General features: G+C 38.7%; 1 protein-coding gene across 6 annotated transcripts in view; it reads right to left on the bottom strand.

Annotated features, from left to right (window-relative positions):
* Positions 1-26,026, bottom strand: part of MGMT (O-6-methylguanine-DNA methyltransferase) — a 301,235-nt gene that overhangs the window by 39,730 nt on the left and 235,479 nt on the right. For all 6 annotated transcript variants that reach the window (XM_077822896.1, XM_077822894.1, XM_077822895.1 and 3 more), the window contains one exon: positions 6,051-6,211. In XM_077822896.1, the coding sequence (XP_077679022.1) occupies positions 6,051-6,211 (161 nt within the window). The remainder of the gene's footprint in view (positions 1-6,050; positions 6,212-26,026) is intronic.

Consider the following 26,026-nt stretch of genomic DNA (forward strand, 5'->3'; position numbering starts at 1 on the left):
ATTCACACAAAAAAGTGTACATTCCCATAACTCATGTGGCAGGATTTTCATTAGAGGTCCTTTTGAAAATAAGAGGTTCAACAGATATATGCAGAAGCAATAGGAACTGGTGCATGTAGAATGGATGTAGCACAAATCCCACCCCCAGACAGTGAAAAAGTGAAATTTCACAACTATGATGTAATAACTACAAAATGACCCCCCCCCCCCCAAAAAAAAAAGGTAAAGTAAGCTTTTTTTCTAATGATAATTAGCATTTCATGTAGTGTATTCTGTTGTCACTGTGAGCTGAATACAGCCAGGTTAACTCACTGACATAAGTTTCTAAGACAGAGGGAGTGCCCAGGAAAGGATAGAGATGATTTTTGCTTATTGACCTGTGTACAGAATTGAGAGATTTCTATCTAAAAGGTCATGAGAAAGAGCAAGAGAGATATGGATGGGGCAGTATTTTACCAATATACCTTCTTGAATTCAAAACTCCTTTATACTACAGACATCAAATTCACCTGCAGTGTAAGTATGAATTCCTTTTCCATCTCTGTCTTTGTCCTTCTACTAATTGTTTGCCAGCAAACCTTTCCTTTTTTCCACTTTGCTTTCTTTTTCTATGAAGGTAAGTATGGCAATACATGCACATTGGAGCCTTCAGGTTCCATGGATAGAGAATTGCCGTTAGGCCTTGCAGAATATGTTGCCATTTAGGCACATGGTTCCAGAGGCTTATCCTGGGCCAGACTCTGCCCTGGTACCCCGGACCCAGCATATGTGCCTCCTCTCCCCTGGGATAACAGTTTCATTCTGCTGCCAGTTAATGTAATTACCCCAAACTATGCTGTAATGCTGAAGGTTCTTGGTTCAAACCCTATCACTGATGATGCACAATGTGAGAGGAAGTTGTTACATCTGCAGAGAATATAATTTAGTTTACCTTTTCCCTTTTAAATAATGTAGGAAATTACATTTAAAAACGGTATTAAAATAACGTCAGTCAGGTTGCAAAGTCAGTACTTGAAAGTTGGGAAATGCCAGAATTTACACTGCCTGTGCAACTGTAATTCATCCTCTTTGTGCATATGTATTCTGGTAACGTAATTATGTGATTGCATACTGTGTTTTCACAAGACCCCTGCCTCATTCAGGGCACAGAATGGATGGTGCTCAGAAAACACATAAGGGGGGTGTGTGTGTGTGTGTAGTGAATGACGCTGTTTTTAGGATCTTTGCCTCATTTACTCTAGAAGTTGGAAGGTTTGCAGAAAAAACCACGGGGGGGCTGCAGAAAGAGAGAGGATACTTTTGTGGTTAAGACAGGCAAATGATATACAGAAGAACTCAGTTCTATCCCTGTCTCTGCCATGTTTTTCCTATTAGAGAGACAAGGTGGGTGAGGTAATATCTTTTATTGGACCAGCTTTTATTGGTGAGAGAGAGAAGCTTTTGAGCCACCCAGAGTTCTTTTTCAGGTCTAGGAAACTAACTCAAAGCGTCACTGCTAAATATAAGATTTGAACAGATGGTTTAGCATAAGTAGTTAACACATATTTCAAGGAACCATTCAAAGTGATGTGGCCTATTGATACCCTTCCAGTCGTAGGGAAGAAAGGAAGAGGGGCTGGGGGAAGCAGCTGGGTGTGCGTGTGTGTGAGAATTTTCCTATGTGATACTAAGCAAATCAAAATTTTGGCCACTATTATTGTCTGTTCCTCATTTTCTGAGTGCCCAACTTGAGACATCTGAGGCCAAATGTAACCGTGCAAAATCACTCCCTACTGAAACTGACAGCAACAAGAACTGTGGCCGCTCAACACCTCTGGCAGGGTTGTCTGGAGGAATAAGTGTGGTTGGAAACCACTGTGACCAAGATGACTTTCTTCAATCTGCCCTTAGTAACAAGAGTGAAAACTTTTCTTTCACAGACACACTTTGCTAATATTACTTCCATTTTGTCATCTTAATATTAGACTACTGTAATATTCTCTTCACGTGAGACTACGCCTTGGCACCATCCATCAACATAAGTTAGTGAAGAATTTTGCTTGTTTATTGGGCATGCTGCATGCCAAAAGCACAACCCAATACACTGGTGCTCCATATTCTGTATTTCTTGGCAGAGTTTAAGGTGTTCATTTTTTTAATGTATAAAGCCCTAAATATTTTGGATAAAAGCCAATTGAGAGACTGTGTCCTCTGACCAGGTCATACTGCCACAGTTATGGTCAGCAGAGGTGTCTGAGATAACATGCCACTGGTTTAGAAGAAAAGGGGCTGAGACCCCATTTTCTCTAGGGGGGATGACTTTAGGAAAGAATTGAATTCCAGAATTAATCTATTGAAGACACAGACTATCTGGGCATGCTGCAAAGTCCATCCATTCTTGAGGCTGTGTGGGGAAGAAGCTGGGTTGAAGGATGTAAAGGTTGGATTAGGAAATTAGCTCTTTGGCAGGATGACTGGCATAAGAAGGTTGATAAGATCAAGTCTTCACAGTTTTGGATTATTATTCATCTGCTTTTGTCAATTTTTAAAAAAAGTGCCTAGAGCTATCTGTTGGCACTTTCAAATGCAAATATAAAGAACATAAACAAATACCTAAATCTCAGCTGAGCAACGCTGCAGCTCTGGTGAAAGGCCACTTTCACAAATAAACTGGAACATACAACATACCCTATTAAAAACCCCCTGTGTGACATTTTACTACCTTAGTTTTCGTACTAAAGAACTTTCTACAAATATTACCTTTTTGAAGTTATAATAAGTCTTCAATATGACATTCTCCCATTTGTTCCAACAATACTTTTATATTATATGAAATGATCACTGAGAGAAAGTAAGAGACTATATAAAGAAAGATATCACATCAGTGCAGTTTGGCCAATTAAGTCTGTCAGCATTTCCTTTATATGCTTGCTTTTTTCTACCATAAAATGTGCACACCTGGTCTCAAGTCCAAGATAATTGAACTAAATTAAAAAAAACCTGGATCAGTACATGTTAAAATGAGGAAAACCTATTTCAGGGTTCCAAAAAACTAAACGTGTGGTATAGAAGGTCACTAAACATTACAATCCAGGCTCAGTGGGAGGCCAATGAAAGGTAGGCTTCCTGCAGAAGCCTTAACCTCCAAAAAGTCACACCTGTTCCATAGCTAAGAATTTCAGACCCACCTGGGAGAAGCAGAATTCTTGTATATCAGAACCTTACTCTTACTCTGTAGTACTGAATTCTCAAGGCCTTCAAACCCTGCACATGAAGCAGCAGTTAATTCAGCTTTTTACTGAATTTACTCGCCTACTTGGCTGTTGCTAGAGAGTGGAAAGGGAGAAAAATCAGTAAGGAAGAGGCAGCTTATTCTCCCTTCCTGCCCAAAGAAGTATTTTACCTCAGTGGATCTTTCTTTTCTCTTCTTGGCTGATCTCTGAACTCTCCCAATAATACTGACAATGACATAATTGCCATAGAGCAATTAGGCTAGCAAAATCAGAGCAGCTGTTCCTAGGAAGGGAGTGGTTCAGAATGCCTCATTACACATTCTGTGGCTGTTGCAGCTACTCCTCTTAGGATAAGGAGTAGCCTCTGTGGGTGAACAGCCCAGGAGGCTCATGAAGTTACCATGGGTCATCACCCATGAAGGCAAATTTCTGTAGGACCTGGATCCTGAAAGATCCTGAAAACAGTAGCTAAAATAAAATCTGTAATTATGAATTTTGAACTGTTATATTTCATTAACCAAGCTCAAAGTTTGAATCCTGAGCTTTTTGCTCACGTAAACCATGACCAGCAGAGTTTTGTGGTGTAAGGGCTCATTTTAAAGTGCTTATACAAGCTGCTGGTTGATAGTCCTGGAGACTGAAATACCTTATTTATTCAAAGAGCAGATACAGGAAGAAGAGCAGCCGTGCAACCTTCCCCTCCCTGCTCCACCAGCGTGCCTCAACCCTGATCTATATTAAAAGATTTTTAAACAGCAATGAAACATGTCAAAGTGCTTTACTTCATTCCAACCAGTGGAAAATCTGTGGCACTTTTTCAGGTGATCATTCCATGGGCTTAACAGCTACATTTTAGCAGCACAACCCTGAACTGACATTTTTGAATTCAATGTTTTTGCAGTTTGTAGCAGTCTACTGTATACACCCAAATTTTCTTTTTTAAATATGGATGATATAAACAAGAACTTCTACATCTCCATTTCATTAACTACACAGATTCAAATATCTCTGAATAAAAACTTTTTTATCCAGTATAAAATGTGATATTGTATTAGCTCCATTTAAGTCTTTATAGTCATGCAAAAAGGGGATGAGAAAAAAGTTTAAAATGTTATTTACTCAATACTTGCCCTATAACGAGACAATCTCAGCTGTTGCATTTAAATAACTGCTATCACATTCATTAATCAATTCAATAAAAAGAGTCATGATACACAGTGATTTAATTATTTTCCCCTTCTAAAAACAATCACACCATAGAACAACTGCTTGCCAAATTTCATTTTTAAAGTCAAAGCTGATTAAGTCAGAAAAGTAATAAAGAAAGCAAACAGAAAAAGAAACAAAAAGAAAACTGATAAATACCTGAATGGTTTTTGAATAAAAATTACAAGCAATAATGAACAGGTGAAATTTGCAACCACAGAAGCCTAAATTGTGACCACAAAACATGCATATGCATTCATTTGTGCATGTGCAACTAACTGTATGTACAATTACCAATTTTGTGCATGACAATGTCTGTTTTACATGTGCGTGCAGCCATGTTTTGTAGGTGCAACATAGGCAATGTATGCAACTACAGTATGTTTGAAAATGAGACCCTACATGCTATACCCCAAATTAAGACTCCTAAATGTGGAGCAGCACAGCAGGAGAAGCTGTGATGTGTTGGAGAGACATACTGTGCTTCCTTCAGTGCTGCATTCTAGCACAGTGCAGTACAAAGAAGGACATGGTAGGTCACCACGCTGCCCAGACTCAAACTCCATGGGCCATTCAGCACTACTGGCATTCCTAGTGACACCTCTGTTCTGTCTTCACAGAGTGGTGCTTGCTGCATTCTGGCTGCATATTGTGCAGAAACATGGAGTGGAGGGAAAAAGACTGCATATTTTCCCTTATACCTGCACTGGAATCTTTATGGCTGCGTTATTGAAGATAAGGTTATATTGGAAACATCAATGCTGTGTTAGAGTGCATAATAGGGAGGCTACTAGTTTCCTTTTTTGGGTAATAAACACATCGTTATGGAACCTAATTTCTCAGAGAGCATTCTAAATATATTTAATTAAAATGCAATTCCCTTAAAATGTACATATTATTCACAGTCAAAAGATTACGTTCATGGAGAGACAAGAAAGAGGCCACTGCAGAAAGCAAACTACTGTGATTTTTACTGGGGACAATTTCACTTCATGTAATTGACTTTTATGTCTTGAGGAAAAAAAAAGCAATAAATGGAACATGATAAGGGGGAAATTTCTCTCTTAAGCAATGTGTTTATTTAAATGTATGTATATTGTTGCTTGGGTAGGAATACTTGCTCTTTGTACCTATTAAAAAAATTAAAAAAATCTGTAATAATTTTGAGAATTAGTTTTAAAACTGATCAAAAAAGATACAACATAGCTACCTAATGTTACATAACTATCACCAACTGTGTTTATAGAAGTGGCTAATTGTCCATTTATAAGCCTCATTCCCTGTGTTGGCAAAAAGATAGTTTAAGTTAACAATAGGCTTATTGAAAAATTTACTGCCATTCAGATGTGTTCGTATTTAAACCTTTCAGCCAGCAAACGTCAAGAGTTGAACTGCATCATTTCTACTGTCTTTGCCAAGAATTATGGAAACTTGTGCCAAAACTAACACAACCATTTGGAGCAGTTGGAAATTACAACCCTTGGTAGCTAAAGTACACTACATGCAGGCTCTATTTAGAGCAATGTAAAATGTCCAACACTGGTGTAGTCCAAATGAGAATGTGATGTAAGTGATAGTTAATCAAGTCAAAACATTTTACATAAAATATTAAAGTATTACTTGGTTACAGACCTTGTTCAAAAACTGGATGGTGAAAGGGAGGCATAGGAAGTTTCTCGGTCATCAAGGGCTCACAGAAGTAGGCCTGAAGCCAGGCTGTGCACTGTTTCAGTGGTTCTGTCATTTCCTCTGGGCCTTCGCATACCTCACAAGTAACTGAGGCTTCCTTAGTCCTGGAAAAGCGATAACATTAGTTTAATAAGTTTAATAGCCAAGCTGCTGAAGATTTTAGCATGCTAAAGACACAGAGAAAATACTTATTACATTAAATGGAAGAAAAACGTTAAATGTTACATGGACTTATTTTTCCTCTCATAAACACTAACACAGAATGCTACTACATAAGGAAAAATGAAAATCAAATTAGAAAAGGAATTGCAATAAAGCCACAGCTCTGTGTCTAGTTGGAGCAAAAAGCCTGAGTGATATTTATTGTTATATACTTTCCAGTGCAGGTGAACTGAAATGTATACTATATCGTATTTTTGTATTTGCATTATAAAAATGAATATTTCATACCTGTTAAAGTATTGAGACTATATATAGACACACACCCCTAATTAAAATGTTCAGTAATTTAATCCCATTCATTATCTCCAATGCCTTTTACTAATCTGACACATGTAAAACAATTCAGAACATCAGTAGTCAAAGAGATTCCTCATTACCTTTAGAATTGCAATGACAATACAAAGTGAACAAAGAACAACATTTGTGAGAAATATAGGACTTTCTTTTTTAATTTACCTATTTGGATATCCATTGCCTAGGGAGGGGAGAATACCACGCACAGATGTAACCATGTTAAAAAAACAGGCTCGGGGGGGAGGTGGGGGTAAATAATGGTGGAGGGGACACCAGAACTGAAAATGCACAAGTCCATCAACAGGACAGTAAAATGACATATCCTCAACATTGTCCCAGTGGTTATAGCTGCGCTAGGGATAAGGTTTTCTCTCTTTCTTTCTCCCTGACACCTAGCAGAGTCTGATAACCACCATGGAGTTTTCCCGTGGGACAGAGGAAAGGAAATAGCATTCCATGCAACCAGCACTTTCCTTTTCCAGCTATTATTGTCAGGTTTCTGCTTCCCTCCACTTGTGGGAGTGAAGGGAGACAACTGAGAATTAGTTTGCTTTTAAATAACAGCTTAGATTTTCAGAATATGTCAGAATGTAACAAATATTGCAGATGGCGCCTACAAATTTCAGGATTTACTCCCCCCGCCCCATACATGATTTTCTTCTTTTCCTGCTGTTAAGACTATGTGGGGTTTGTGTAGGGGTAGGTGCGGGAGGGGGAAGGGCAGTAAATTGGCGGGTCTTGCTTTCATTGTGTGCAGCATCGTATTGCACAATATTCAATTCACTTGATTTCTGAGTAAGAGCAACACAAAGTACATAAATGTTGCATAGCTAATATATTCATTTGAGATTTCAGTGACAGAGCATTTGGACATCGGCTGTTGAAAAGTGGGGAGTTCTCCTCTGACTGTCACTCTGCTTCCTAATCTGTATACTTTCTGCAGAGTAAAGCAAGTTGATCCAGAACCCTACAAGAGCTTTCCTGGCAGTGCACATCCAACACTGTGGGACAGTGAAGCCTTTGCCGGTGTCTCTCAAAGTTCAGGAGAATTAATTTGTCTTTATGTACTAATAAAATTAACATGCCCCACTAGCAATACATAGAGGAGAAAGGATGTGTGTGGGAGTCTTCTAATAATCTATGAATGATTATATACAGAGCTGACATCATGAATCAATGCCAAAAAGAGCAACCACACCTTCTTTAAGCCTGCCAAAAACTTTTCAGCACCCAGTGTTTATTATCCTTCCTGATAAAGCATCCAGCAATTTTCTGATTATTGTAAAACAGACTGTTTGGAAATTACCTCATGGATTACTCAGGGTGCTTTTGCTGTCACAAGGGACCACCTGTACAGATTCCAGTCCTGGTTTCTTGTTTTCTCTTGCAGGTATGCTAAGTCCCAGGAAAAGGAAACTCCATTCATGGCTCAACAGTATTTCCCTTGACAGTACTACAAACTTAGCAGACCAATTCTCTGATGGGAGAATGGCAGCTACAAGGCAAAGTGTTGAGGGTGGAAATAGGTGAAAAGCAGGTAAAAGTGCGGGGATCCTCCTAGTAGTAATAAAGATATAGAAAAATCCCATCAGGACTGGGGGAAATAAAGCAAGGCTATTTGGTCCCTTCAGTCACTCAGATGGGGGTTGTGGAGGAAACCCTAGACAATTTCCCGGCATGCCAAAGTACCAGACACTTAACAAAATATTTTCTCTTAATAGGAAACCTAAGCAAATGAAAATTGTGTGATGTATCAGTAATGACATAAAAGACTCCAAGTCTGTTTTTGCCACAAGGCACTCTGCAACAAGACCTAACCAACTCAAATGCTTGATCCACAAATGCATATGAAACTGAAAACAACAGGATAGCAATGTAATCAGACACCTACTCTTGTCTCTGCCTCTGGATAGGATAAATGATGTACAGTCAGAAGCTATTTTAGGGTTTATTCTCAGAAGTGAAACCCTCATCTGTTTGAATTGTGCATGATTAAATGGCCTTGCAATTCTCCCCAATGCCAAGTCATTTTCTAACTAATTGTTAAGCACTGAAGGCCACATTGCTGAATAGCAAGAAAGTAATATAGCACAATGGAGAAAGAAAGGTGGGAAAGTTAAAATACCAGGGAGATAGACAGCATGCAACAGATGATTAAACAATCGGTTAAAAGCATTAAAAATGTAAGTTAAAAAATTGATTGTTTGGCATATAAGAAAACAAAAGAAAATCAGAAGACACGGAAGAAGATGCAACTGTGCATCTAGCTTGCCAGCAGCCTCCCTATTAAATGCAAACTTGTTGCTCTTCTCCCTATTTATATGGCCAGACTATAATTTTGAGGGTTTTGTTGTTGTAGTGCTTTGTAAAAGTTGTGTACACTTTTTATATTCTTTTGGGATTTAAAAATATTGGTCAAAGAATTGAATTCAATGGGATTATTTATGTACATAAACTTATTCACATAAGTTTCAAAGGCTTGGGGCCTTTGACTGCAAGCTCTCTGGGCGAAGCACTAGCTTATATTATGTTTGTATATCCCCAGTACAATAGGTCTATATGACTGGAGACTCTAGGAACTCTCTCAGTATATTTCATTGTAATAAAATAATAAAACTCTTGAAATCTGCAACAGCACAAAATTAATGGACTTCTCTGATCCATATAACAAGAGTGGCACCACACACATTCAAGTTTCTGGTGACCTCACCCAGGATCACATCTGCTTGCTTAATAGTCATAGGTAGGCTATGACTTGAACTACTCAAACATGAAGAGAAGTAAGGGAAGAGTAAGAACCTTTCTTATACCCCTGTGCTGGCTACTCACTTATTATCCCCTCTCCCTGGAGCAAGTGGGTGAGGAATAGCCAGAGTCTTGGCTCCACCTCCCACCACACCAGCCTGCACAGCTGAGCTGGCACAGAGGTCATAAATTTCTTCTGGTATAAACTAGAAGCAAAATGATTACCTCTTACTCCTGGGAGAGAGAGTAAGTGGGAAACAGAAATGGTACTGTTTTTCAGAAGGGTGTCTCTGAGGTATAATGCCCCCTGGGCTATTGCTGGGGAGCTATGGTATATGCATCACCCCTTGCTTGAGGCTTTGCCAAAAGGCACAATCTAGACTTAGTTCCATTTTTAGAATAAACAACATAATACAGATCTGCCCTCTCCCTTTAAAAATATACTTTAATTACAACATCTGTTGTGTCTACTGTATGAGCTATGGTGCACTCACCTAGGGTGTGGGACACCCAAGTTCAAGCTCCTTCTCCAGTGACTAATTATTTATAAAAAGTGGAGCAGCTGCAACAGGAGAAATTGAGAGAGCCCTGCTCCAGAATACATCATAGCCTAGTTATTCTGATTTGCTCCTGCAATAAGGGAAATCCAAGTTCAAATCCCTTCTCCAGTTGGGAGAGGGAATTTAATTCAGCTCTCCCACATCCTGGATGAATGCTCTAACTATTGGGATAAAGGTTATAAGAGAGGCTGCTGCCTTCTCTCATCTTCCTTCATCCCCTCCAATTTTTTTTTGGTATGGAATTATTCAGAAATGCGTATCAAATTCACAAATAGTTTTGGGTTGACCAAAACTACATTTTTTGGCAAATAAACTATACAACCTGACTTACTGCCCTCTCTCCTCCACTTCCCCCCTCCCATTCTGAGATGTATAAAGTGGCATTCCCTTCTTTCTTGAAGCTACCACCCTTCAAAAATATCTGACTTTACAACAGCAGCTGCTTTTAGAGGATCGATGCTCAGACAGAACGTCCAGCCAGCAACATTTCTGAGACTCATAGCCACAGTTAAGCCCCACTATATCCTGCTCAACAGGTGACTCAAAGGAAGCCCCAAAACATTTATCAGAACAAATTTAGAGTAGGTGAGCTGAATTAATGTTTTCCCTCAGGTGAAGTTTCTTTTACTCGGTGTTTCATGTTTCTTTGGAAGTTTCTGACCACCTTGTACTGCACTATATACATGCTCCCCTTACTCAGCTTCTTCCTGTCCTTGCCTGTTCAGTTTTAGGAGGCAAACACCCATCTAATTCTTACACTAAATGTTTGCAACTAGCTTTCAGCAATGAATCAACAAAAAGATGGGGAACCTCTATGTTAATGTTCTTTCCCTCACTGATCCCTAAGGAAAGGGCCTTAATCCTTGGCTATACAGCCACCAGTGGCAAGGAGCCAACAGCAAACAAAATAACAGCCAAAGTAACCACAGGTTCTATGCTATACCTCTGGGCAGCTTGAATCTTGAACTGCGACATAACAAAACTTAACTTTTATTTTTACACATGAAAATAAAATAAGCATATTCATCCAAGAAAGACAAGAAACTAAAGAGCCGTTATTTCAGTGAGTTTCACAGCTTTCTCAACAAGCAATAACCGTCAGTTTAATTGGAAAGGTCTATGTGTACGTTAGCTTGATGAAGGTACCACATAAACATTTTAAAAGCATTTCAGAACAGTATTCTTGTGTCCAAGTGTGGCAGATTTGCCCATATTTTTTCACTGAAATATACTGTTTTGCCTTTCTGTTAAAGGATTTCATTGGCTTCCCTCAAAAGAAAAAGCCACACATTTTATTTGCAACCTTGCTAGTATAATGAAAAGCATTCTTTTAAAATGCATTTTGGGGTGTGGGGGGAAGGGGAGTTCTGCATTTTCCTATATTACCAATGCTCTTATTGGGGATGTAAAGCCTTATACTTGCTTAGGTTAGCAAATGGAATTAGGTGCTGTCCAGCATCCTTGGAGGATACAAGTTCCATTTCTTGCTATATTTCTAGTCTGCCAACTGAATTAAAATGTGACCTGTATTTCTTAGCATTTCCCACTTTTAAAAGGACATTTGCAGAATTTTTATAGTAGTAAAATTTATCTTAAATTGATTTTTTATGCTAGTGCTAAAGATCTCAACCTTTGCTTTACCCTGCACATTTCTACTTTAGATCTCCTTTTTAACTCTTTCTCTGTTGGTATTAAATAACTATTCATGGATGAAATGCTGTTAAATGGACTTTGATCCTAAAGTAAGGATTTATGACACGACATTTAACATAGTTGACATAGCCTAAAACAATCTAATTTTTTGTATGGGTAACAAAAATGTCCACTTAAAAATGTTGCATCTGATGAAGTGAGTTTTAGCCCACAAAAATTTATGCCCAAATAAATTTGTTAGTCTCTAAGGTGCCACAAAGACTCCTCTTGTTTTTACTTAAAAATAAGTTATTCTTGTTCTTTTTAAAGTCTTGTATTACTCATCATTGTTCTCCCTCTTATTAACATAACTGTGGTGTGACAGTATCCACAGCAGCTACACCTATGACAGAGGGGCTTCTAAAGACTTTCCTACAGCAGAATCCAGAAATCCAAATTATCATCAAGTTCAGCACCACATGGTTGCTCAAAAAATCATCTCTGGATTTTCCCAAGCAAGCAGAGCATACAAATAATAACTCCTTGCTTGTTATATTAAAATCTAGAAACTTGCTGCTCACCGCTCCACTAGTGAGTGCGCAGTGCCTTAGCCCAATAGCAAAAATCTCCGCAATGCTAATCACCAGCTGAGCTGCTGCTGCACAACATACAAAGAGAACTTCCGGCTGAGACAAGCTTAGCACAGTTCCTACCAGGTTGGCCAGGAGGAGGCTCCCTTTTGGATCCACTAGGGTTTGCAGCTGCCTATAGATCAAATATCTCAGTTTGATTCTCAATTGTGGTAATGTACAAGACATTCATGGAAGTTCAGCCACTGGCCTGGGGAATTCAATACTGGTTTAGTTCACTCTAGTGTCTTACCACCCCACTTCACACATGCAACTGCTGTGTTATACTGTTCTTTTTACTATACTCCATGACTGGTTCTATTGACTTTGCTTTCTGTAAGCCTCACAGCTAAAAACTGGGCCCCTGCTCCTACAAAACAGAGGATGGTGAGGTTCTCTTACCTGTTTTTAGATTCTCCTAAGAATTGTATTTTTTACATGAAACAATAGAAAGGAACAGTGTGTTTTTAACAGAGGAAAAATATAAAAAACATCTGTTTCAGTTTAATAAGGCATCTTCCAAGACACATGCAACTATTGGCAAACTTAGAAATACTTTCAAAACAAATATGTAAACAGCAAGCTGGCTTCAATATCATTGTTGAGGAAATGTTAGATATTAGTATGTGCATGTGAAAGTTTCTGAAGTTTTCTAAATGCCTTCCCATTATGAGAAGCAAAGAAGGCCGATTACTGTGTTTAGGGATACAATGCCACAGTGGTTAACCATATTCCAAATTGGTGTGGCTTTTATTTAAAGCTTCCTGAGTGGTATCCCTTTTTTTTTTCCTCAGTAAGTCGAATAAAATTTAACTGAAACATTCTAAAATGGACCTTGCGTTGTCATTTAAAATAAAACATAATGCACCACAATGACTCAAATGGCAATTTTCTTAGGATGCAGAATCATTGTAAACATAGATCAAATCATTCTAAGAATGTTACACAGGCACCTGCAACTGTTAAATACAATAGGTACTGTTAGCATATAATGCTAATTTCCACTGTATCTAATCAGGCATGTTCAAGGGTTTATCACTTGGTAATAATTACCTCAACCTCTAGTGGTTAGCCTGAAAAAAGGAGCTGGGAGTGAATGGAGATTCTCCTTTATTTGAAGTTGTTGAAATAAATCGAACAAGAATAAAAATGGCAAGTTCTACTCCTTATCCCATAAGTGTGCAGTTAGCAAATGACCATGGGTATAGATTCAGATAATTGCATATTTATTATATCAATGGAATAATCATAAAGTAGTCCCTTTGGAAATAAGGATAAAGACCTGAAAAATCAACAAGATGTCAACGGAAAGAGCATTTTGTTGTTATATTTTTTGTATCACATTGAAGATGTGATTAAAATAAGTTATCTCTGAATTAAGGCTGCCACTCCATTACTAACTAACCTTGTTGTATTTTGATACTGCTGCACATATGGCATGTGAGATCATACATTGGTCTGAGACATCCTGCTATCCCTAGAGACTTGGCAAATGTAAGGGTCTGCAAACATTCAGTCCTGTCACATTGTATGTTTATTTCAGTACCTAAACATAATATTTCAGTACCTAAACATCCCTTGAATGTATTCATTTAACCATTAACCCTGTTATATATGAACAATATTTTTGTATTAAATATATTTTGATTCTAAGAACAAGGACTCTGGGGATTTCTATGACCTTAATGCTAAGAATATGGCCTTAAGAATGTCTCTACTGCTGCAGATGCCATGGGGCCCTACAGAAAATTTTCCCTTCTCTGCCCTCAGAGCGATAGTTTCTTACAAACCAGGGCACAGCAGGGGGAATCTGGTGCCAGGCATGCCACTGGTTCTTGTGGCAATTCCAAGATTTCTCTTTGCTCTCTTACTCCTTGTTTACCCCCCAACCAGGTGTGTAAAGTACTGAAAAAAAAATCAAACCCGTCACAGCTGAGGAGGTGACATGTAGCCACATGGGTCCCCTTCTCTGTACCTGGAACAACAAAGAGCTAGGAAGAAACTGCATAGTGCCATCATATCTGATGCAAGGAGGTGAAGACAGACATTGAGAACAGCGGATGGGAGGTGATCCCTGAGAAAGAAACCAAGAACTATCTTCACAAAGGGTGGGCAAGAGTGGCAAACAGGAGAAAGTAAGAAAAAAGAGAAAGGAAATGTTCCCTTTGTCTTGTGAAATGAACCCTGAACCTCACTACTCAGTTTCCAAATCCTTCCCAATCTTGTGAGAACAGTTTAATCCTAATCCCTCCCCATTACCAAATCCTCCAGTTCCCCTAGGTTTCTTAACCTCAATTTCAACAAAAACACTCTCATAACCAACTAACAGGCAAAACTACTTGGCAAACATGCATATTAAAGGATCTCTAATAGAAAATTTCATAATTTGTTTCTGGAAATATCCAAGTATATTTACAGCATAGCACAATATGCAGCTTTTGTAGTTTGATGTGTATGTAGAAGTTGGTTTGCGTGAGAGAGAAAACAATAACCCTGTACAGGAAGTGGTGGTTTCTTTCTTTTCAAAACGCATATTTTGATTTTGCACAATCTGGTGTATTCCAAAGGCTCATCAATTCTCAGAATTATCTTCATGAGCAACAGTGATAAAAGAATCTCTGTTAGGAATAATTTAACTGGGACACTGTAATATAGACAAATATAAGGTACCTTACCCAGTAACACTAGCAAACTTATTTTCTTTTCAAAATAGAGGAGTAATAATTCCAGAACAAACAATAGAGGCTTTTCTGTTTGTTTGAAGAGCGGGATAAAATTACACCCAAAGCCAGCTAGAAAAGGGGAAAAACGTAATACAATATGCAATAAATATACCAGAGTGTTTTGGGACTTCCAACCCAAAGAGAAGTTTTCTAACATTCTCTGTCCTAATTTGAAATTGAGGCCCAACCTAGACAAGTGTTTTGTGAACATGTGTAAAGAACTCCATGTGGCTGCCATGTTAATCTCTTTGTTAAGGGAAAAAGACCAGAGACCTGTTGCTGTAGCAGACATGCACTATAAAGAATAGGCTTTGACGTGACCTTGTAGTCTTGCTAGGCTGCAAGAATGTGTGATGCAATCTGACAGCAATTTAGGCATGGCCTTGTTAGAGACTACAGAACCTATTTAATGTCAAACAAAAATAAAAATGTGGATGGACTTTGTAAGGGCTTTAGTTGACTATAGATAAAACCTTAAGGGCCTTTTAACATCAAGCTTATGGAAAAGACCGTAGTGAAATCAGCACACAGGTGGAAAGGAAAATATTTTCTGGGTGACTGAAAGTGGAATTCTGTCACCACTTTAGGAAAGAGTTGAGGATGTCTTTAAACAGTCTAGTAGCCAAAACAGTTTTCCGATAACACTGATGACATGAGAAAGACTTTAAATGACCCTGAGACTTAAGGATTCATGAAGGATTTCCCACGTAGAAACATTTCACGGTTATCACAAATACTTTTTCAGACAGTATTGCATGGTCCTTTCTGATATCTGTTAGCTTCAGCGAATCCTCTCTCTCAGACACATGAAGTTACTAACAAAGCTCCAGTAGGCAATAGCTGCCTTCAGGAATGAAGCATGTTTCAACAATGCCTTAGGTACTGACCAACCAGCCTACACCAATAAGGCCAGGCAGATAGTATAACAATCTTAAAGGAATGTCCCCACCAACTGTGCTCAGAGAGGAACTTGTGATTCAAGCACCTGAAGGCATCTGAAATCCAAGACAGGAACTGATGTGATATACCCAGAGCTGGATTCTACAGCTTTAAAGTGTTGAACTTGGGTGCACGTGCAAGAGCACCGACACATGATGGGAATCTGCTTTGTTCAGTATCATTATGGAAGAGACATGTTTGATGACTTAAATATTATAATATCAACATAGTGTTACTAGCTTTAAGATAGGTTTCAGAGTAGCAGCCGTGTTAATCTGTATCTGCAAAAAGAACAGGATACTCCTGTTCTTTTTGTAGATTTAAGATGTGATTCAATAAAAATTGTGTCACTGAATATTGTCACTGGAGCTGAGCAGGATACTTTTTCATGTCCTGCGAAAATCTGAGATTTTGAAAATTTCCTGTTTTGCATCAGGACAAAACCAAGACCTTATGAAATTTTTCAGAGACAGAGAGAGAGAGACCCACCCCAGCACAGACAAGAGCACAACAGTTAGGGTAGTCACCTCGGATATGGGAGACCCTAGTTCAAGTCTCTGTTCTGCCTAATTCAGAGCAAGAATCTGAACCTCCATATTCCAAGTCAGTGCAATAACCAATATTCTGGGCTGACTCTCTCTTGTTGCAGGTATTCCACTTTGTACAAATAATTAAATATTCATTTGGCCAGAGAAAGAGAGACTGATTCTATAGCCTGCTGGTTTCAGCACAGCAGGAGCTTGAATCTGGGTCTCCCACATCCCAGATGAATAACATGGAGACACAGATGGGCAGGCGTACACACAAACTTTGATCACAAATCCCATCCAGGATCCATGAAAACTTTCTCGATGAGAAAGTTTTATTGAAACTGATAACTTTTCACAGGAACCTTTGTTTTTGACAAATCAGCATTTTCCAATAAAAAAACGTTTTGTCAAAACATTCCTAATGATCACTTATTTTACCTCACGGCAATTTTTAACTTTGCCACACAAACCCTTGCTCACATGATCCATGGGAGATGACCTGTTGAAGTCAATGGGATTCTCTCTGTGAATAAGGACTAGTCCTGTCTGTAGGAACAAGGCTAAAGTGTAAATAAGCTGTCTTAATATTTTAATCTTTATTTATATCATCCATTAAGTACAAGTTTCAAAGCCTATGCATCAAAATGGTTTTTGCTTACAGAAATGGGCAGCATCATATTTTTCACATGTACAACTCAGTAGTAATTAAAGCATGAAACCAGCATTGCAACAAGACTTCAAATATTCACTCAGCCAACCAGATTTTCTTAAAGAAAGATGTATAAAATTGAAAAATATGTTTAGCTAAGAGATGTACCATCAAGCTTCAATGTGAACATTTTAAAAAAATGTATTTAATCAACATCTTAACGTCATATAAATAGTCTTTCTTTGATAGATGAAGACAAAAAAACCCCAAAACTGCAGATGAATTATCTAGTCCCTAATGATTTGAAAACAATTACAGGATGCAGAGCAATCTAGTTAAATTTTATTCAGAAGCTTACTACACTTGTGTTTTCTCTTATTTTTCTATCAATGAAACCCATGAGGTTTAAGCACAATTCATTATGTATGAGACCCAACTTACAGTGCTTGACTGTTGATTAATAGGAAAGTTTGCTGTATGTACATTTGCAACATTAGATGCATACAATATGCTAACTTATTCTTTCACGGAAGCTAATTATTTACAAAAATGACTACTTGAGACTACAATTTATTAAATGCATGCATCCAGTCTCAATTTGGCCCCAAAAGACAGTCTGGAATGAAGATCTTTTACATGATGTGACAACTTCTAGAAACAGTGTTATTAATATTGTAAATGTGGCAAATAAAGAGTTCAAATAGCCTTATGTCTATGTTGTGTTTGTTTTTCACAACTGAATCAACGAACAAAGCAGCTTTTTAAAGTTTAAAACCCATGTGAGGCACATTCTTCTTACGTAGTTTAATTTAGCTTCTTATAAATGAAATGTCTGTACATTAGCAATAAAAGATTAAAAACGGAGAGTTGAAATAAATGGAAAAACACACCCCAAACTTGAAATTATTGCTGAAATACTTCTATTATAGTTCTTTTAAAGACTTTATTGAGAATGAGAGTTGAACATTTACTGAAGAATATCTTTAAAAATTTTAAACTTGGTAAGAGTCATTCTGTGACATACTGCAAAGTCTACTGAGGTTTTTTTTGGTTGGTATTTACCCAAGTATTTTATTTCCCAGGGGATCTTTGTGGTTGGAAACTTTGCATTAATTAGTATCTCTCCTTCATGTGAATACCCCGAAATAAACAAGTATGCATCAGCCCAAATCAGAAATTTGGACACTATAATTTGAAAAGGGATTTCAAATACATAGAAGTTTCCCTTTATAGACTACATGCAGAAAATATTTCAGTCTTCACACCAACTAGCCTTTATTGGTCTTCTGTAATGAGGACCCTGATCTTGAAAACATAAATATGCTTAACTTTAACATGAGTAGTCTTATTGACTTCGTGGGACTATTCACATGGTTAAGATTAAAACACGTGGGTTTGCAAGATCAGGGCATAAAAGGTAGCCACCTACATGAGAATAAGTTGTTTAAGAGACCAGCCTCTGGGTAGCTACTAATCCTGTCACTTGGATGCCCAGAAAGCTATTGCCTAGATATCCTGTGCTGTTGGTGTGTGCCATAAAATATTCGTTAGAGATCTGAGGAGAATCAGACTCCTGTCTTCACATGCCAAGATAAGGAAAATCAATTTCAATGCCCAAAAGACTCAACTGATAGTGCAGAAGGTCATTAAATGTTACCAATTGCTCTGTGCCATTAGAGTTTTGATCGGAATCCTAGAGAGAGAGAGAGAGACATAGATTTCAAACAAGATCCTGTTCTGGGATACTGTATTGTAGGCCAATAGAGGAAATAAAACATTAGTGGAAGGGTGGACTTTTTAAATTTTTTTTAAGAAAATACGTTTGTTCAAGGAAAACAAAAAACAATACCACACACAGTGTGTGTGTGTGTGGGTGGGTGTAAGTAAGGTTGCAAAGCCAAGCACTCCAAAAAGATAGGGGTGCCATCTGATTTCAATTTCCCCCTCCTACACCCATTCCCAGTCCTCCCTTCTTGCACACCCCTGCCCAAGAGCCTTACCCCAGTCTCTCCATCGCAGGTCTTCCACTCTCCAAACTCAACTAGCTCCCAGTCCATCCCACTTCCCCCAATCCTCCCACTTACTGCTCCCAATCAGTTCTCTCCCCCATCTATGACTGTCTGATCTCAGTCTGCCCCACCCTTCCACCACTAGCCAACACTGGGGTCTTTTCACATAGTAGGAACATGAATGAATCATGGTATCTGGAGTTCGGTCAACAGCTAGGTGGTCTGAGTGAAATCTACACCTTCACTAGAGTTTATATTGTTACTTCTCTCATTCCTGTATCAAGATGGTATCACAACTGGCTCTAAAAGTACTATATGGCATTTACCTGGCACTTTCATAATCTCCAAAGCATTTTGAAAATATTAATGTTTACAATATCCTCACAACTTCTGAAAGTTAGGCATTATAAATCCTCATTTGCCAGATGGGGGAAACTGAGGCAGAGAAGTTCAAGTTTGAATGATCAAAAATGACCTCTAATATTGGGTGTCCACCTTGGGTGTCCACCTTGATTCACTTTAGGACCTGATTTTCAGAGGTGATAAGTAACCAGAACTCCAACTAAAGTCAACAGCAGTTGCAGGTGCTCAGCCCTTGAAAACCAGCCAAAAATAAAGACACCCCAAATTAGAAGCCACTTTTGAGAATTTGACAAGAAGCCTATTTTCAAACCTAGGTGCCTACAGTCAGGCTTCTAAATCCATTACATAAAGTTTTCAGAAGTGCTGAACATCCACAAAACACACAGAAATTGGTGGCAATTGCAGCTGCTTAGCACCTTTGAAAATTAGAACACTTATTTAGATGTCTAAATATAGATTACAAAGTCTAGCTTTTGGTGCCAAAGTTTGTCCCATGTGACTTGATCAGGAACACAAAAGGAGTCAATATCAAAGCCAAGATTAGGACTCAAGAGTTTGTCTCCCAGTCTTGTGCTCACACTCCTAAATCATGCCTCTTTCTAGTGACCAGGATTCAGCTGAGATCAACGTGGCACGTGAATGTGCAGCAGCTGTTGCTGTTGAAAACCAAAACCAAAACCGAGGTTCAGCTTTTGCTTTGCTAGTTAAGAGCATCAGCTCCTGCAGTACTCTTAGCCCCTTCTAGCTAGTGGAGTATACCAGTGTGCCCAGCACTGTGACTTGGGTCTGCTTCTTAACATCTAACCTTAGGCAATGAAGCAAGCCCCATATCTGACTTGGAAAAAATCCAAAGTTTCTTCATACAAGGGTTCCCTTTTTCTGCAATTTCTGCTCATTTTAGATTTCTGCAGCCTTTCATTGTGTACCAGCCAGGCACCCACTTGCATGGCAAAAGACGACTCAGTTATGGGAATGCCAATTTCTCATTAGGTAAAGCTCCCTTGTGCCACTTTTGTCAATAATTTATTTGAAATCAAACTTGCCCATGGGTCCTACAGGGTGCTGCAGTTTTGATTTAAAAAAAAATCAGAAAGGAAACCAAATATTCATTTTTCATTTTAAATTGCTTGAAGATCCTAACCGGATTAAGATTTTATCAAAGTTCTGAGTTCATGTGAAGAGTTGCTAGAGTCACTAAGCTCACTTTTTAGAAAACATGAAGTTGAGTCAAAGAAAAACTTTGGTTTTAATTAAAAAAAAAAAAGGAATAATTATTATGGGCTAAATCCCACTATGCTTACTCACATGACTGATCACACTGATTCAACCGGACTTAAAGGGTGTGAAGTAATCAGGATGTGGCCCTCCTTAAAAAAAATATTTTGAGTGTTTGGGGCACTCACAAATCTTCTCCTCTTCCTCTTAACAAATACGGGACTTCCCAACTGCTTCTGTTGACCAGCAGAAACATCCAAGAGAGGTGAGGCAGCACTTGCTGCAAGACAGCAGATATAATTCTGTGTCAACTGCTGGTGGCAGCCTATGAGTTCTGTAATGGGTATAGGGAGAAAGGTGGATAGACATCTGTAATACTGGAGACACAGACAGGGAGAAGCAAGCTCATAGAGCTCTATCTCAAACCTAAGATATGAATACTGCTGGGAAGCTCAGTGAGTCAGAATAAACCAAAACATTGACAATAGGCATTGACCACAACCCACTAACACATTTTTAAATACCACAGTCTTTGTTTGCACCGGGTTCTACATGTGTTAACTAACATGCGTTAGCTACCATTTGCCAAAGACACATTCATTTTCAGTGTCTAGACTAGGCTTAGGAGAAACCCTGATGGTTTGAGCAAAGAGTTGGTCAGATATGGGGCTGTCCATGACTTTCTAACCTTCCCACATGCTCTACGTGGAAGACCAAGTCCTTAGGCATAATCACCCAAAGATGCCAGATCAGACTAGAAGGGATAGACCTCTCAGAAGGCTCTTCAAAAGGTTACTTTCAGTGAGTAAGTTAGTGGGTTGTTGGTTTTTTTATTATCTCAGTACATTTCTACAAAACGTTCAGTCTTTCTTGATCCTTCAATTACATTTGCAACTCACTAGATGTTGGCAGGACTACGGTTTCCCCAAAATGTTAATACCAACTGAAAAATTCACTTTGCTGCCTACCATCTATTCCTCAAATACACATCACAGAAGTCCGTGGTTCAACATAAGTTATCATAGGCAGGAATAACAAGCTGCAAAGCATTTATTTGTTGTCTTTGAACACATCTGTGGACCTGTGTATTTTCCAAGGGTCCATGTAACTGCACCCTCACTATTTCATGTGCAAAACCATTCACTGTGTTTGTATATGCTTCAATTGCATCTACATATGTGGGGGAATTTGAGCATACAAACCAGCATTTGAGTAAGCATACTGCAGTCCTCATTCAAGAAGCTCTTTGAAAGCAATGAACTCCTTCAGCCAGCCAGAGGGATTTGCTGGGGAGTGACATAAGACTGTGAAGCACGCTGCTTCAGTGCTTCCAGCTTATGCCAGCTGAGATCCTCAACTTCAATTCCCTGCATGGCAGCACAGTAGGCCACCAGATCACCTAAGTGTACTGTATATGTTATTTACATCTTACTTAAGCTGAAAGAAAAGCTCCACTTTTCTACAAGTTACTAAGCAGGCTCCCATCACTGTACTGAAAACAGTAGGGTGCATCAACAAAAACAATAAAGGCACTGTTTTAAAAAAACATTTACAGTTAATTATCATTAAAATAAGACTCTGTAAACTCCAATGCCAAAAGGGGCCTCCAAAAGACTGGGTATTTAGGTATACTTTAACCAAACCGTTTCAGCCAAACTCCCCTCTTCATGAGTCGAATCCTTACTCACTGTTTTCTAGCCCATGCCCTGATTCCTTCCTCATCAGTCTTGCCTGTAGCTCCCTACCCATGGGAATCTGCATGGCGCATCAGGTCTGAAAGTCTGTCTACTGGGCCCCAAGCTCTTCAACTTTTTACCACAGTTGTGCTCTGGTATGCATGGTATGACCGAAGTTCTGAAATCGTACATACTCTCTGGAGTTCAACTAAGTGGGAAGTCCCAGACAGACGGGAAGTTGAAAGGGAGGCTGCCTTAGCTGCTGGGATGCAGAAACTTTCTAAGAAGAGAGCCGTATTTGGATTTGAGGAGGGAATCTGAGGGTATGGTGGGCAGGTAAAGGTGATGTAATAGAAGGATTGAAGGGGGGAAAAAGGCAGGGAAATTTTATCTAGATTTTGGCAAGTCTTTTTGAACTTTGTCCAAAAATCTGGCAGATCCTGTTGCAAGATAGATTTATCCTGTATTCTACAGCTGAAAAAGAGAGAAAAATGAAAAATATAAGCAAATACTGAATCATTGGCAGCATATGACTTCTACAGCAGAAGATAAATTTTCTAACTGTTGAATACTAGGAACATAGGTGCTGGAACTAAGGTTGCTGCTGTACCCCCTGGCTTGAAGTGATTTCAATCATATACATTTTGGTTCGATGGCTCTCCGTACCCCTCACTATACAAACTGTTCCAGCACCCCAACCAGGGAAATGTATATAACATTATAAACTCCATTAATTTCCCCCCTACTTTAAAAGCTTCATATTTCTCTCTTGCACCCCAATTCAAGTGAACTTTTCCCCTTTATGATGGTTATATAGACATGGTTCTCTAGTCTGAAATTCTGCTAAATACTGCACTACAACTTTGTTAGATCCTCCAGGTAGTTCAGGAAAAGCTGTAAAGTGGTGCACCAGTACTCTTACTCCTAATTATGAGCTTTTTTTGATCTGTGAATAGATTCATATGAATATCTTCTCCTTTACCCAGAGGTCTGGGGAAGGGCAGCTTTCATGGCTCATGCCATTTGCAATTTATTGTTGAAGCTACAGCATGGTACAACTTGATACATTCAGTAGCTCCTCTGAGTTGGATGAAACCTTCCACCAGCCTATGGACAAAAATCCACTCTTAAAAGTGTATATGGGAAGTCACCAGAGAGGGTAATCTGGGATTCAATCAAAGTTGCAGTTTATGGTCCCGATCCTACAAAGGAATTTGTACTGGCAGCCTCTTAAGTGCATACAAAGTTCCACTGAAGTAAACAGGACTCAACATGGTCGTACGAGTGTAGCTACTTGGATCAGGACCTATACCTGTGAGGTGATGCAACATTATAATTTATGTAACTCTGCATTTTATATGATGGCTAAATATTTTCTGAAGCACAGCAGCATCTTTTTTCAAAAAATGTGCATTGTGCCTAGAGATTGCTCTCCACTGGGCTTTAGGTGAATCTGTGTTGCAGTTCCATTAACTTGTGTACTATCTCATTAATAAATAACCTTGCCACGTAAGTGCCTTTCTTGAAAATTGGCTTGTTCTGTTCCATATAAATAATACACATTTCTCTGTTATCAAGTATGGCAGGTTTTTTTCTTTACCTATGTATGGCATGTTATATTAGACAATGTGGCAATTTAATCTAGGAAGCGGTTTATGTAACACTTCCTCAACATACCTTGTCTTTGGTCATATTTACTACAGCAGCTGGAATATATTAACTGGCTAGCATAGCATAAAATAATGTATTTAATAACTGACATAAGTATACTGAGCATATGTCAATAGTAAAAAAAATCTTAAGGAACTATTAAATGGATAGTTATTGTAATTGTGTTTTAAAGCACTGAGGTCATATTTAATTTTGAATCCAAGCTCTTAAAATGCGTTTTTTGGCAAAGGCACAGTAATAAAAAAAATCTTAACAGTAGAAAAAAAAATGAAAATTATTACTATAAATCTTTTTCCAGATTACTAACACTGTAATAAACAAACTGAATAAAACTTTAATTGTTTTAATCAGAAATATTGTCACTGGCATTGAAAAGACTACGTTAAAGGGTGATATTTAGTTCTTTTGACTTGTGCAGTTGCCTGTCTCCCCACATTTCAGCCCTTACTTCCTCCCTGTAATTGGCCACTATCCCAGAAACTATTGTCTTCAGTCCAGGGTTATCAAACTCCACTTAGTTCCCCCCTCCGTCTTTTCCAATCAAAGGCTACGTAACTGAGGAAATTTAGTTATGTTACACACATGTGCAGAAAGAGAGAAGCATTTATTGTAGCATAAAAAAGCCAGGCCACATATTCCTGCTAGATTATTTTCATGCTCCTGGACTGTCTTTGCTGGGGAGCAATGTCTGTGTCGAAAGCAGCGATGCCCAAACTTTTCCTGTCACCCCCCCCCCACACACACACACCAGTAATTGAATCTGTCCTCACTCCCACCCCCATTGCTGTGCAGTTGGCTCTGCAGAGGAGCTTGGGCTGGAGGTGGAGCTGGCCTGAGGTAGGGAGCAGAGCTGCGACTGGGGGTGGAGTTGGCCTGGGTGGCGCTACCTCCCCGTCCCCTGTGGGTGAGCAGGTCCCTACGTGGGAACTATCAAGGGATATGTCTAAGGCTTTGTCTTGACTAGAAGGTAGCATGCTCTAACGAAGACATTCTAACTTCTGTGTAGACAAGGCAATATGTACTTTAGCATATGCTAATTTGGTTGAGGTGAAATACAATTTTCCTTTCTTTTAAAGGGAAACTAAATTTGAAATCTAACATTAGTGAAGACTGTGAAATCAAGGGCTCAACATTCAAGAAATTCTAAAAGTTAGTGCTTCTAATGCACTGTAACTCATCAGCATTCCACATCCCATGGCATATATTTATGGCATTTACTAAGTGTACATATAACAAGAAAAACAGGTATATAAGTTCCATATCTGAAATGTGCTACACTAATGTTGCAGGTAAAATCTTAATTTCTTAGGATTTCATAAATTTTGAGAACATTTCACATCTTGTAGCGATATTAGATTAACTTCCCTTATTTAAAAAAAAAAAAATCCGGAAAAGAAAACTCGGGAGCTATTTGGGTTCTATAGCTTTGAAAGTGGAACTTGTAATTTGCTGGAACCACAGGTATTTTACTTTCAAAGCTTAATAATTCAGCATATTTTACCAGGAGTGTAAGTAAGTTTCTTTTGCTGGAGCAGATATATTGACAGAGCTGCAAAAGCTTTATTAAGCTTTATTTAAAGCTGCAGAACTATAATAAGCTGCACAGTCCAGAGTTAAATTGCTCAGTGCACTTATCTATCCTAATACCCCTTGCTCCAGAGCTAGCGCAGGAGCTTACTAATGATCTCCTGTTTCAGCAGCTGAACATGTACATTTTTGTAATCAAATAGTTGAAAAGATAGCTCCTGTGAATACATAGTGCATCCCTCTTGAAAGGCCTGATCCTGAGACCAATTGAACTGAGTGCCAGGCTATCAAAATAAATAGCATTTCAAGACATCAGGTTCACTACAGCATCTCTAGCATCTCTGATAGCTGCACTACACAGCGATCATCTCTGTCCCACTTACTCCATCTCATTCAGTCACCATCCTTCTAGGATCTAATAAAATATCCATTGAAGGAGAAATTCTCTAAATCCACAAAAGACAGAACCTAACCAAATGACAACCACAGTCCTATACATGCTTGGTCAAATGTCAGCACTGCTGATTAGTATTTT

Source organism: Eretmochelys imbricata, chromosome 7 (assembly GCF_965152235.1).
Source record: "Eretmochelys imbricata isolate rEreImb1 chromosome 7, rEreImb1.hap1, whole genome shotgun sequence".
Taxonomy (NCBI): domain Eukaryota; kingdom Metazoa; phylum Chordata; order Testudines; family Cheloniidae; genus Eretmochelys; species Eretmochelys imbricata.